Source organism: Neodiprion virginianus, chromosome 1 (assembly GCF_021901495.1).
Source record: "Neodiprion virginianus isolate iyNeoVirg1 chromosome 1, iyNeoVirg1.1, whole genome shotgun sequence".
Classification (NCBI taxonomy): domain Eukaryota; kingdom Metazoa; phylum Arthropoda; class Insecta; order Hymenoptera; family Diprionidae; genus Neodiprion; species Neodiprion virginianus.
The window spans coordinates 6,887,642-6,902,648 of NC_060877.1; the positions used below are offsets into that span (position 1 = coordinate 6,887,642).

Below are 15,007 nucleotides of genomic sequence, written 5' to 3' on the forward strand. Positions count from 1 at the left end.
TGAATTTGTTAATACGCAATAGTGACGAGAGAATAATGATTACCTTCAGTGTTAGTGTCGTCCTGGGTGTAGCACAGCATGAATGCTAGAACATAATAATATGACAATGGTTACAAGTTGCAGAAAAGCTGTTTATAACGTAACGTTAAGAGTCAATCTGCAAGCTCGAATTATATGTATGAAGCATTGATATGATCTGTGCACTGAACCATTTAAGGGAAATGACTTGGTTTCTGAAATCAACGAAAAAAAGAGAACTACTGCGTAGGCATTGAGAAGTTTAAATTCACTTTGAATGAACGATCCATTTGTTGGAGGATCTCTCATTAATTACAAGATTCATTACTGACTTTTGCATTTCTGAATTATGTATTTCGTATGAGAATTCCTTAACTCTACCAGATGTAAGTGACAAAAGCGTTTAATGCAAAGGCTGTCGACGGACGTAAAAAATTATTGCCAAAATTTTATTTAAACTTTCCTTGTTACTTTTCGCAAACCTTTAATGGAATTGTAATTTCTTAATACTACTGCAATATGATCATCTATTCGTTTTTGACGAAAAGTCATCGAGAGAAGGAAGAAAAGTAATACGACGAAGAAACATTGATTTACAGCGTTGCAACAATAAAACAGATAGCATGACAGTCGAAACATCATATAAGAACATTAAGTACAAAAATACATGGGGAGGAAATAAAATTAAAATTAAATCTAATTTTGATATGTTTGTCGTACATATACAAATACTTACGCATAGCATCGGTTTCATTCTCAGGTGTTGTGGGTGACCCTACACAAGCAGGCAAAAACAAAACACATATGTCACGTATCACATGGTAAAAACACAAAAGCACATTCGGGAATATTAATTTTCTGCTTGTAAGAGGAAGACCTGCGCAAATTAGTGTTATGATCAATTATAACCCTTCGTTGATCGCGAGGATCACAGATACTATTATCTTCTTATGAAAGAAATCAGTTCGTGCTGGGTGAAATTAATAATTTTTCAGCAGCAACAGGTCTGGCTCCTTTTACTAAATTAATTTAAATTGAATTAAAATCCGTCAAAGTTTCATTATGAGGATATAATTGGTGTAGATGTGTGTTAGTAAAGAATGAAAAAATACAAACATATCATAGGCAATGTATGAGTGAAGGAATTTTGATATAATTCAGCTTTCGCCTGAAGACGTGGATACAACGTGATTTACAGGTTCACGGAAATTCGCTTTTACAGTAAGAATACCAGGATTAATAATTTTTTTGTTCCATGTTCACCATCAAGCCAATTTCTACAAATATTTTGAACTGCATTAATTTACTAAGGTAATTAAATTTATTGCTTTTTACTTCAGGGTGCCCGTAAAAAGTATGAATTTGAAACACATCAATTTGATTGGATAATTTCCGCTGTCTGGGAAGACTTTTAGATTTCGGAGAATTTTATCTGCAGTGCGAGAATGGATCGTTGAAAGAAATGCGCCATAAAACTACATCGAAAAAGATAAAAGAGATAATTAAATTGATAATCTTGAGTAGACTGAGAAACTGATCGACCAAAAATGTTTCTATTATAATATATAGCCTTGCGCTGATTAGCATAATACTGTATCATATATTGAAAGCTGCAAGGAATCGCGCTCATTCTCTGCCAATAACTTATTCAATTATCAATAATTCAACTAATTACGTACAATCAATTTTCCAACTGTAATCATGTACTCTGTTGCATCAGTTATTTTTGACGTAAAAATGAGGGCGGAAGGCCGAAAATCGTTCGAGCGATTAAAACCACACACATTAGTTATAGTTTTCGTATATTTCGTGTACGTGTAACGTAGTAATGTCGTATAATGCATACGATTATCAAACAAGGTCCAGGGATGACAAAAATGCAAATCTTGGCTGACATATACACGTATTATAGGTATGTATAATGATACCTAGTACCGAGTGAATAAAGTCGTGGGGATTTATACTTGAGAGACATGCTTACCGACAACATGCGTGAACGACAATGTAAATGCGACATTAATTAATATAAATGCGTGAAAATCAGAATGATAATAAATAAGAAATCGGCACAGTATAAATGATACTTACGTTCCTGGTCCGAACCGTCTTCAGACTTGTCATCTTTGCTTTTCATGAACGGGAATTTCCTGCTGAACGAAAAGTTTTTCTTTTTCCTATCTAAGGTGGATTGCTGAGAACAGAAACATATCGCAATTAATTAGTCGTGGCGATTAAAGGTACGCGATCCTATGTGGGTATAAAAAATACGTCGATGCAGGGATAACAGTCAATTTGGTTACAAGCACGGATCGAAAGGCTCTTCAAACAACCTTGTCCAATATGACAGGCATGTGGCCCTGGAACTTGACGGATCGATCCCTCGCTCGCTGCTTCCTCTCCCAACGTCTACGAGATGGGATAATACCGAGTCCCTCTTCTTCGCCCTGAGGGGTGACCCTCCTGGCCTGCCACCATTCGTCGTCGCTCGCATTAGTTACGTGGAGAATTTCACCGTAGCGAAAAGCCAGACCGCGACTTGGCAGACCGTCGTCTTTGTTCGGATCGTAGTCGAAAAGTGCTCTGTAAAAGAATTCCCAATTATCGTATTAAGCGTAACGTTCTGCGGTAATAATACAGGTTTCAATGCAGTTGAGAAGAAGGCGCACGCGTGGTGCTTGATGCTCCTCAGCTGGTTCGGAAATTCCAGTTCAAGATTTTTCATTCAAGGAAGAATGGGATCCACAATTTGAATTGAAAGTTAGGAAAAGAGGGAGAACCGTTTGCTGAGCAATAGAAATGAATGATTTTCAATATTCTAATCGTGCAACCTTGACCCAAATTGTTGATATCTCAGATTGCGGTATTCGAATTTGTTCAGACTCACGCTTGTCACATAGTTGGAACGTTGTTTAATTAGTGTTCGTTATTATTTTTCAAATGGTTTCTTCTTTTTTCCCAACTTTTAATCTATACCGTGGATCCGATTATTCTGTAATAACTTGATGTCCAAGCTTACAGCGTACGATGATTAATTACTCTGATTTCACTGATTTCAAGCAAAATAGGAAAATAGTTTGAAAATGCCGAGAAAAAAGTAGATTCGCACACTTAGGTCGGGTATAAACTGTTTGACGCAATTCGCAAGTCGTTAAACAGCATAGTCAATTGATAAATGAAAATACCTAACGTAGAGTGATTTTTTCTGCGAGGTCCTCATCAGGGTACCTGTCATCATATTCTGCTGAGAAATTTGTTGTTTCAGATCATGGATCTTGGTTTCGAATCTGTTGTAATCCTCCGGCTTGTACTGTACGACGATCGTCACTGTCTGACCAGTACCCTGAAAATTTGATAAAATGGCGACGAATGATGAGTCGAAGTCTAATCGATAAATTAGGGCATCGAAGGTAGTCTCGGGGTGATTTAATTGCGAACGAAGTTTACCTTGAGGGCGGCGGCAGCCTCCTCGTGAGTCGCCGTCCGCAAATTGATTCCATTTACGCTGAGAATTTGATCGCCACGTTTCAATTCCCCGCTAAGATCCGCCGGTCCACCGGCTAGAATAAACGAGATGAATATACCCTCGCCGTCTTCGCCTCCAACGATGTTGAAACCAAGTCCGGACGTTCCCTTGTTCAAAACTACCGTGCGGATTTCTCTGGAAAATTGACAAGAAAAGAACAAGTGTGAAAAAAGTGTATCGCAATGTTGTCTACGTACATGAAAATTCTCAGCTTAGCTTTGAATTCGTTTCAAGGCAACACAATTTTTTTATATTTTGTATTTCTTTTGACGAAAAATTTTGTCTCTTCGATAAAAGTCTAAGTCTGCAGATGAACATTAGTCATTTTATTAAACTCGTTGTTTCTTCGAACTGCTGTATCTGCAATATTTTAGTATTAACACGAATTACTTTTTCACCTGCAGTCTAGCGGTGCAAAGAATAAACGAGCTGACGAAATCGAGCCATGGCTGAGACACAAGTAACGATGTGAAAAAACAGTAACCGGTAAAACGGAAAATCATCATGAAAAATATACGTGTATAAAAATCTTAGAAATTGTTATAATTTTGCGACATTTGTATCTATTCGTTGACGTTTAATTATTGAAATCTTCGTTTTTGGTTTCTTTTTTCACTCAGTTGTCTCATTCAATTTATTTCAACCATGGTTGTCGTATTCTGAACCAGCTGGTTACCTCACTTGAATATGGTATACACATATATCTTATGAAAACAATTATCAAGTTAATTAAAGCCTTCGTTGAAATTCGTCCCTTTGCCTTTGACTCACCGAACCTTGCTCGGAGGTTTGAAAATTTGAATAGAACAGGTATGGATATATGTATACATATACAAATGCACATGCAGCGATGCGACGTGGGATGAAGTAGTTTGAAAGTGGATTCCCGTCAGCTATTCACACATACATACACACACAGGTATTAGGTATACACAGAGAGTATCCGAATTGAATTTCTATTTTCAATCACTGACTGCAACAATATCCATTTCCGCGAGTTGCGATAAGCGATGGGGGGAATGGGAAAAATGGGAAAAATTTCATAAATAAAAAGCTCATCGATAAAGAACAAAAGGTAACGTCTACCCCTGGCGATACATAGGTATGTATAACAACATTCGCAAAACGTAGACTACGAGTATGCAAAATATGTGTGAGGTAACGCAATTGTTTCGACAAACATCACATACTCCGTAAGTGCCTGTATGTATAATATACGACCCCCCCCCCCCCCTCCTCTCCCCTCGATTGTTGTACCCTTGAAAATAAGGTACGATGCGCCTCGTGTGCATATACTGTAAATATAATCCGTATGTAGGTATAATGTCCAATAATAAGTGGAACAAATTTGATATAAAAAAACGAACAACGAGAGGAGAAAAAGGAGGTCGAGTATTGCAGCAGGAATTAAAGGTATGAGATAGGTCAGGTATCTCGGCACGAGGTGCAGCATATTTGCACGTATGCGTTCAACATTTTTTAAACCTTTTAATCGATACAAATATATCGCAGAGTTGCACAATTATATATTCAGGGAGGGCCCCAGATGACTTGACTAAGTACGTATACCTGTATAAAATAAACTGTATCGAATAGCTAGCGTAGCAGTTTTGTATCGAAAAGAGTTCTTTCAACGACGTTACTCGACAATGAAGCCTGCAGATTCGAGATAAGTTTCGTACCCGCTCTTTTATATTCCAAAAACTCCATTATAAAAGCCAATTAAATATAATATCGACTGTACAGAAAAGAAAGCAGAAATAAAGGAATTTATGAACTCTCAACGCAGAAAGCCACTGGCAGAGCGATAAAATCGGAAATAAAAAAAAAAAAAAAAAATGGTATTAAAAGGGAGGTTTTCACGAGCGGCTGGTTACCTCAAAATATCTTTCGATATGTTATTCGCAACGTGTGGAATGAACGAATCGTGCATCGAGTGTCACAGACTTTGCATTTTGTCACGTCAATGTAAAAAATGGCCACTTTGATTCGACGAGAAAAAACAAAACCGAATGGTTTTACCAAACGAATAGGAAACTCGCGCGTGTTTATAAAATCACAATGTCGCGTTTATACCTACGCTATTGCACGTAAAATTGCACGTATCGTATACCGTCACATTGCAAGTGTCATCTTCGTACGATGCGTGTTGGAAGAGATCAAATCGCGTTCATCGTTGTTAACGGGCGGGAATGGTCCGGGCAATTACGTCACTGATTAGCGTTTGGATGAAAAGAAAGCGGAGATTAGTTAATAGCGTACGTGTTAATTACGCGTAGATAGCGAAAATCTTGAGGAAAGATGCAGCGACGGATGTTAGGTAAAAAAAAAATAAATAAATAAAAGTTCGTAGAAAGTTAGAATTAGACTCCGGGCGTAATTCGCGTATTATATCCAACTTCCAAGAGTATACGAATATTACATTTTCTGGTAAGAAACGGTCACCCGCTACACTTTCTCGATGGTAGAACGCCCACTGAACCCGACGACGGAGGGCGTCGCGACGGATTAAAGGCCGGAGGTGGCCGCGATGCCGCCATGCGCGCGAAACCGCTTCGCCGGCTGCGATCAGATCAATATAGGGGTAGAGAGTACATAAGCCTCGTCGCAACCACGCCGTATCCATGTGCTCCGTTCCAATTTCCCGCCAAAATATCACCCCAACATCACATCGAGTATCAGCGAAATTTTACACTATAAAATCAGAAAAATTACATCTTCATTTTTCAGTCGGGGTGGCGAACGAAACCGTAATTAACTTTTCGAAATAAGAAAGGACAAAAAAAAAAAAAAATTAGAAATTGGAGAAATGACGCTGACGGAATTACCGCTGATGACTGAACCGGTGGGTCGAAAAACCGGGAGTATAATAATAGAATATATTCGAGGCTGAATCATCATACAAAGTTCGACGTAAGAGAGTAAAAGTGAAACGGATCTAGGTGCATGTGTGTATGGATGTATACGTATATAATATTGTACATAGAGGTGTGTGAGTTTGAGAGGTGACAGGGTGGAGCAAAAGCAGTTTGATCGCGATAAGGAATGGAGAGGCAAGGCTGTGTCCGTCCGTAAATCGCACGCGGAATAGAACAGGTTGTGGTATGTAAAAGGAGGAGAAGGAGGAGGAGGTCGGTCTTGTTTCTCACCGCGTGATTCTGAAAGCGTACAAAAGAGATTTTCCTCTCAAGTTTAACAGCAATACACGTAACTCGAAATGCAGGCACGATATTTATAAAAATTAATTATATCGTGAAATATAAACTGAACTCGCTAGCCGCGAAAGAATTCCACGATATATACCGGGGATAAGTAAATACCTAGTTGCAAAATAAGATCATAATTCATTTGAAAATCATAGTTAGCCTGCATCCTCGCTACGCTCAGGCTGAACAAATCCATTAACCCTCCGTCTGTCCGCCTCGAGGAACTTCGGAAGTGAAATCTAATTTTCCAATTGTCTTAATAACCGTTATGCCAGCAGTAGCTAGGTTACGTTGAACTTTGTCTATCCGCACGCTCGACATACAGAACAACGTCAATAAAATATACGTACGTATAATGCGATTAGAAACTGCGAAGAGACCCAAGATGCTAATCGGTACCTACCGACAGGATCATGCGGATGAAAATATGACGTTATTAATGTCCCAAATCACCTCCAACACCAATGATTCACTAGTTTGCACGGTAATGTAAAAAATGAATGAACGAAGATTGAAAAAAATCACCTCCATTTCACCACTTTTCCCGTTCTTCTTGCGAATGAGGTTTTTTTTCTGATTAAAAAAACACCGTGAAACCTTCGTCGTTCGCACATCTGCAATCTAGATACAGGTATAGGTATAGGTGTGTGCGTGTGCGTGTTTATATAATTGTTATACTCGACTCGGTCAAATTTCTGATATTTTCCCCGGGGCATTGCAATTGCCTGCATAATTGCATTACCGTGTCTGTTAGGTTTTCGTCGAGTTTGCGAAGAACTGTACGAGGTCTGCGTGAAACTCACAGCGGCACGATGTATCCATCCGCCCGATTGAATGCCCTCCCATAATATTCCATTGGCAAGCGAGTATAACCACGGGCAGCATTCGATTTAGCAACACCTGGTTGTTCGGAATGGACTGCAGCTGTACCTCCTAGGGGTTTACCCGGTGCACCGACGACACACGGCTGTTACGCGTTATAAATGAATAATAACGTTTGTAATTTTGTGACCCGCAGTTCTGACGGATTTAACAATATCGCGAGTAAATCGCGTGCGATAGATGCTATAAGCATTGTACCCACCACCTACCTCGGTAAATATTCATCGGTATTATACATTAGGTATACGTACATTATTATACACGCGTTCTACCTAAAATAGGTTTGTATATAATACCGCGTGCGTACAAGCTAAGATGTGTGTAGGTATGTATATACGACCTTCGCCGCGAAACCTTGTCGCGGTTCAGAGTAAGCTATAGTTAAACCACGAGGATAGAGATAATGGATAACGTACACGTCGACACCTCTTCGTCGACTGCGGAGTCGTTCGCGAAAAGAGGTCAGACGTTTTAATAACCAGAGAGAAGAGAGAAGAGAGAAGAGAGAAAAGGAAGAGTCATCATTTTCTCAAGTTCACTTCTGTCAGTTGTATCGAGCGTAACTCTTCTTTTCCTCCTATTCAGCCCCTCCCTGTTCAACCTTTAAAGGCCACTAGAAAAGCCTGATTAATTATTTCATGAAGAGGAAACTGTAGTTCACCGAAGAACGACGGTTCAAATTTCGTCGCAATTTTTCAGCTTACATTTTTCCGAATTAGCGTACAATGTAAAAAACAAAAAAATTTCTTAGCTTCTGTGCAAAGTAATGTAGCTTCCGTACACTATAAGCAATTGCGAAATAAGGTGGTGTGATCCTTAACGCGAGAGTAAAAGAGGGCCAAAAAAGAAAAAGAAAAAACAAAAAAAGGAAGCGAGGCGAAGGTAAACGACATCGAGAGGTCGGCGGATGTCAGAGGACTTGGCTCTCGGAAGTCATCGGGGATAGTAGCAGACATTTCCTGTACTTCGCGCGGAGTCTCGACTCTCTGGGTATTTTCTTGACGAGGGAGAGAAATCCCTCCGAGAATAAAAGAGGGGAAGATTTTCCGTCCGACACGCGCCGGTGACACACGATACCGCAGTTTCCGGTCATGTGACGAACGACAATCTGTGCAGCAGATGAAAGAGGGCCGCTTTCATCCTCCCCGAGACTCTTGACTGCCGACTGTTGCTACGGCCTCGCGTTTCGAACGACCAGGTCCTTTGCACAGGTATACATATATATATACGTACACGTATATCCACGCTAAATACTGTCGCCTCTCTAAATTTAGTTCTACTAAAACTGTTTTACCTTTTTCGTCGGCGCGCCGTGTATAGATGATTGCGACGTCGCGAAATTTTCAACTACATCCGGCGCAGCGGATGAAAATCTACGGTGTAAGCAGAATTTCAAACTTTTACTCGTACGGATATAGTAGTATAGACTTTATTCACAATGTATAGGATGAGCTGGCTAATTTATAATGGGATTAGAGATACAAAACATCGAGTAGAGGCGCTCTGCTTGAGCTGATGTTGCTGCTGCTGCTGCTGCTGCTGCTGCTGCTCTTCCTCGGGGCTAACCGTATAATACGTATAGTCGGTAAACTTTTTTTCCAGAGTACGCGGAACAGCTAATGAGATAACTTTTACCCTCGAAAAAATTTATATATATATATATATATGTGTGTGTGTATGTATACACTAGCGTACAGGGTGTTCTGCATTAACCGATCACCTGAGGATAGTCGCGAATAATTTACGAAAGGTTTTCAGATACGTATCGAAGGGGAATTTTTTTTTTACAGATTCGCAATACGAATAAAATAATATTCATGTTCGGAGAAAATCGTCGAAGAAAAATCCGATTGCGACGTTACTTTGAAGACGACGTCGGGGTTTCGTTTCCATGAACTCGAGTGCCGACGGTGTAGTTGCCAATGGAATGCGCGCACAGAGTCTCAGACCGTCTTTCCTGCAGGCTGTTGGCCTTCCTCGTCCTACGTGTGCATCGATGTCTCAAGTACTTTGCCTCGTTCGCTTCGAGGTTGCGTATTACGAGAGAATTGTGAACAGTGATCGTCACACTCGAGACTCGGTGGTTGGATAAGATCAGGTTCAAAGAAGATTCATTGACGAAACGATGCCAAAATTGATAGAAGAAATAAAGAAGCAAAAAGATAAAATAAATTGTCGTGTAAAATAAGATTGCAGTTCTTGTAAAATATTTGGCGAGTATCAAGTACCGAAAGTACTCGAGTATGATTTACTTTTGGCGAAACACTGATTCCTTTCTCGTTACGGCTAGCGAATAAACAACAACCTCGGTGTCGAGTAGGTACGGAGCGAAGTGGTGGATATTTGAAACGCGTGCGAGAATTTCCTCGTGACGTGCACCAAGGCTTGCAGAGCTGCCGGACCTTAGACTTTAACGTTTCATGGTCAACATGACTTATTCATTATACACACAGACCCACGAGCATACATATTATTCGCTTCGTGGTTAAGCATAACCGAATTCTACCGAGACCCAAAACACATGAAATACATTCACACATCTACATTCGCAACTGTAAACGCTTACGAACATATTGTAATACACGTATATACTCGTATACATATATTGTAGGTACGCAATGCCGATCTTACGCATGATTCAAGTACATCCACTTTGATATATTTCGTAACTAAAGATTTCACAAATTTACAACGATTTCCACTATTTTTGTGACGCACGATTTCTGTCGATTCCTAGAGGCTTGTTACCGTACGATTTCTCGAAAACATAAGTCCCTGCGGGTGAACGATGAAAATTTTTGCAAATACCCTGTAACTTGAAGAATAATCTCAAAACGAATGGCAACCGATCTTTTAAACCATTTCTGCAGCGAATAGTCTCTCACATTAAAATCTCAAGTAGTAACGACCGGTTGACACAGCCTCGGCCATTCGGTACGAAAGATAGACTACGGTTTCGGTGTCAATGTATCCAGAGAATCACCAGACACGACATTTCGTATACCGCCTGGAGAGGCTGAGAATACGATACAACTTGGAATGCCATGGAAGAAGAAGAAGAAGAAACAGCGTACAGCCGAAGGCATAAATTGCCAAGTATACGTTAAAGAAGAGGCCTAAAAAGATGTTGCAAACGAGCGTCGCGTGTTGGAAGAAAAAAGACGATTCAGGCGTGAGTAATGGCCACCGACTCGCGGATCGGGTATAATGATGAGCCTTGTAGCACGGGGCACAAATTGTCGAAACGTAACGATTCTGGCCGCGGGACACACGTCGAATGACGTCAGACGTCAGGCCCGACAGTGGCAGCTACGCGATTTTTGCCATCCGCCCACCCACACTCACCTCCTGAACAGTTTCTCCCGCAGCAAGCGTCGTCCAAGGGTGGCAAAAGGACGCAGGGGAAAAATCTGCTGCTTGTTCCGCGTCATCCTTTTCACTTCAATTTTCTTTCTCTCGCGTCGTCCTCTTTGGCGTAACTCTTGTAACTCAGTGGGAACCGAGAAATTTCGTCCCCCTCGGCTTATCTCCGAATCAACCGTCGCAGCTCTGTCCTTCCTCCCCTTCTATTCCCTCCTTACTTTCTTCTTTCTTTTTCTACTTCGACTTCGACGACTGTACCACCTCCTTTCACACGAACACGAGCTGGTACTTCACTTACTCACGTATCCCGAAGCGGTCGCTTTTCTTACCAGACTTCTATTTTTAACTTTTCAATATCCACTCTGTTTATGAGGTCAACACCTTCGCCGCTAAAAACTTTGCCGTGAATATTTCCAAAATCCAGTCGACAGATACTCTGGTCCGTTGACTACCACTTTAAATATCTCAATCCTCATCGCTCTCGGTAGAAACTTGATTCGGATATCGTGTCAATTTTTCTCGATCACTGTTTTTAACGGTTTATTTTTTATTGTTAATTTATTTACAGTTCAACGCACTCGCACTTTTTTCAAACTATCAGAGACCAGCTGGATCGACGTACCACTGTGTGTACACTGTTGTATACGTAGAAATCCAACGATTTCTCGATTAACTTTCTTCTACGCGGTGGAAAAGACAATATTCAATAATCGCACTTAACACAGCAGATGAAAAATACGGCAAGAGAAGGTTGCGAAGATTCGTCGAGGTATAAAAATCCGCGTACAAATTCACTTCGGTAATAATAAACTCCGAATACCATCCGTCCGGTTCGCGATCCAGAATCGAACTGATTACACAAACTCGTTTCCAGACGCAGAATTCCTCCAGATTGTGGACGAGACGACGAATTAAACCGTAGGCGAACGGCACGCAGTAATCTCCGAGAATCGATTGGAGTCGAAAATCGATTTATGATATTTTCCAATTCCAGTCTTGGCGGTTATATTCACGCCGCTTCCCATTTCCCAGTGATCCGACTCTTACACTAATCCACGACACAATGCATATGTAAACACGTAGATTATACCCGCCTACGCGTCGAGCTGTTCCTATAATTTTGAAAAGTGGAACACGGACGACGGACGGCCGATCGTTGGGCCTCGACGCTACTTCTAGTAGACGCGACAATTGCACCGAAGGTGATAACAACAGAAAAACCAATCGCTTTCGACGCTTCGATGACGCGAGACGCCGGGCGCCCGGGACGATAGACGTCGAGGGAACGAATGTCGGACCAAGACTAACAGAAGGCAGCGAGGCTCCTCAAACTACCGCCAGTCACTACCGACTCCAGCAGCTTCTCTCGACAGAGAGAGAAACCGACTCTTTCAGGTTCTCTATGCGTCATCCGGCCGCCACCCTCCCGTCTGCAACGCCGTTACTGCCGCCATGCCATGCCTAGCTTCGACGACGTTTTTTAACGCCTCTGATCCAGCGGGCCACGTGACAAACGGATATCGCATGTCTAGCGCAAACTAAGCGTCGGCACGAGCGTACGCGTAACACTAGATTTACCATGTGCAAAGTCGCGTTTCACCTGAGACGTTGGTGCAGAGGAGACGAATAATATCAAACCGATGTGATATAATTCTCAAATCGGAGTCCCTGGCGTCATCAAAAGTCAGTCAGAGGTGAATGACTAACAAACGAGGCGAGGAAGAATTAAAGCAGGGAAATGGGAGACCTGAATACCTGCACCAAGATAATAGTTTCGTTAGAGGCTCGATGTAGATTAATCGATCGAATTCTTTTGGCTTCCGGGCTTTTCTAGTCTCTGGTTAACACGTTAATTATCCCTGCAGCTGACTGTTTCTTTGAATACGTACTCTGATGATGAAACTACAGCGTATACACAAACTTCAACGTCACCTTTATCTGTGACTCACATGCATCGCTTACCGTACCATGAAACGTATGATAAGTAGAGGTACCTCTATTCCACTATTCCACGAATAGAAGTTTTCTCTACCGGGTAGGGTTTCATGTGACTGGAAATTCTCGGAAAATCTCAAATCTATTACTTGACGTTTGTATTTTTTGCCTTTTAACGACCATGGACAAATGTCAAACTGTAAAAAAAATCAAGTTTTGCTGTAATTCTAAAACGTCGAAAATCCTACGTTACCGTCCGACTTTCCCTCACTATTTGTACTAACACCTAGTCATTCATCAAGCGTATTGGCACACAAATGGCGATGGAGCTTGATAAAATTTGGTTAGCACTTGGCATGTCACCTCGTTTTACCCGGAGTCTGTCGTTCGTGGTCAAAGGAACTTCAGATTACCATCGCGCTCTACACGGTGACCTCGATATAAACTATCCAGGAAGAACTGGCCGTACGGATATTGGCATAGGTTAGGTATCGTTGGTCGTGAGAGTAGAGTCTGGCTAGGTTATATTGGTTCGAGCAGCACGTTTGATAGTCGGTGAGAACCACGTAGAAAATAGTGAGAAATCGTGGCCGTCGTTTGGCAAACTTTCTATCCAAGAGCTGCAGGGCTGCAGCAATGCAGAGTACGTTTACATCTGGTAGAGAAGCAGCGCATAACGAATTCCTGACCACGGTACCTCTTCCATTCCACAAAGCGTGCAGCGAGCATATCCTACTGTTTGTAGTCGTGAAATCAACTCGATAAGTCGACACGAAACTATATTAGAGGGTCTTTTCTATTCCCCGTTGTCGGTGCCAGCTTATCTATACCCTCAAGACAAAAGCTGCCACATTGTATGAGCATCTAGGACCGACAATCACCTCATGCCATGACCAGACTAAAAGTTCTATGACAACGGTCAACAGTGTAGAAAGTTCCATACGTTCACTGTACACTAAAATTCATCTTTATACACGCGGACTCTCGATGAGAGACAGTCTCATTGTAAGTAAAGATGATCATCTTGATCAAGTTGTAAACATTTCTTGAACGAGCATGTAACGCGTCAGTTTGATCAATGCGCCCGGCAAATGTTTTCATGTTATATCGATGTATGGGAATGATGATTCGATCCATTCAATTGAAACTGTCTCTCCGTCCGAAACGAACAAGTTTTATGATTTACGGCCGAGTCGATGCACAGAAAAACCGTTTAGTTTTCTACAGATTAGTTGTTTATATATATATATATATATATATATATTTTTATCTCTTTCTCACTGCAGTCATTTTCTCAAGATGACAATTCGTCGCTGCACTTATTAAGTATATTTGTATTCATCGTTTCTGCCTCTTTCACTGGAAAAAAATACAACCAAAATCGGGATAACGGATTCCCATATTGTCAATTCGATGACACCACCCGACCGCAGAATGGCTCGAGAATAACTGACACGATACTAGCCACCAACCAGCTGACGAGTAAGCCAGCAGAATGTAACGCCGGACAAGTTTTTACTAACGTATTTTATTCAACACAAGTACGCCGGCTGCGTTTATAGGGGCTCGACCCTCCTCCCTCTTTTTTTTCCCTCTCCATGACTACCTGGGGCTCTTGTTTCTAATACTCTTGCCCCGTCCAGACTTGGCAATGTGCCTTTCTAACGTGATCCCTCCTCACACATCGCTGCATGGGGGTCGATGCAACAGAAAAACTGCTGCACCAGGCATCGCACTTATACACGGATAGTAATGAATGTGCTGCAACGGTTGAGTCGCCTCGGTCTGATTCATCTTTTCAACCCTGCACCCTCTCATCAGTCAAGCCAATAACTTCACTTTCTCCTCTGTCACCAAGCCAAGAACATCTTTAGCGCTCAGGATAGTTGTCTTTGTTTGATAATGGCTGGCTGGGTCCGGCCGAAACGTCGAATACAAAGAAATAGTTTTGGTAGTTCTTCTTCACCTTCCCAATAATTAAGCAGTCGAAGGTCACGAACCTTCAATATATATATATAGAGTCCAATAACGTGACCACCTAGAATTTTTCGTCCATCATAACTGCCAAAGATGTGCGATT

At 41.4% G+C, this 15,007-nt stretch overlaps 1 protein-coding gene across 14 annotated transcripts in view; it reads right to left on the reverse strand.

The window, feature by feature from the left end:
- LOC124302773 (disks large 1 tumor suppressor protein) overlaps window positions 1-15,007 on the reverse strand; it is a 325,653-nt gene that overhangs the window by 6,513 nt on the left and 304,133 nt on the right. For 9 of the 14 annotated variants that reach the window (XM_046759385.1, XM_046759330.1, XM_046759347.1 and 6 more), the window contains 6 exons: window positions 3,463-3,676; window positions 3,201-3,358; window positions 2,349-2,598; window positions 2,107-2,209; window positions 755-793; window positions 44-85 (listed from right to left, as the gene is read on the reverse strand). In XM_046759385.1, coding sequence (XP_046615341.1) covers window positions 44-85; window positions 755-793; window positions 2,107-2,209; window positions 2,349-2,598; window positions 3,201-3,358; window positions 3,463-3,676 — 806 coding nt within the window. The remainder of the gene's footprint in view (window positions 1-43; window positions 86-754; window positions 794-2,106; window positions 2,210-2,348; window positions 2,599-3,200; window positions 3,359-3,462; window positions 3,677-15,007) is intronic. The other 5 variants (XM_046759372.1, XM_046759355.1, XM_046759354.1 and 2 more) reach the window with 3 other exon arrangements.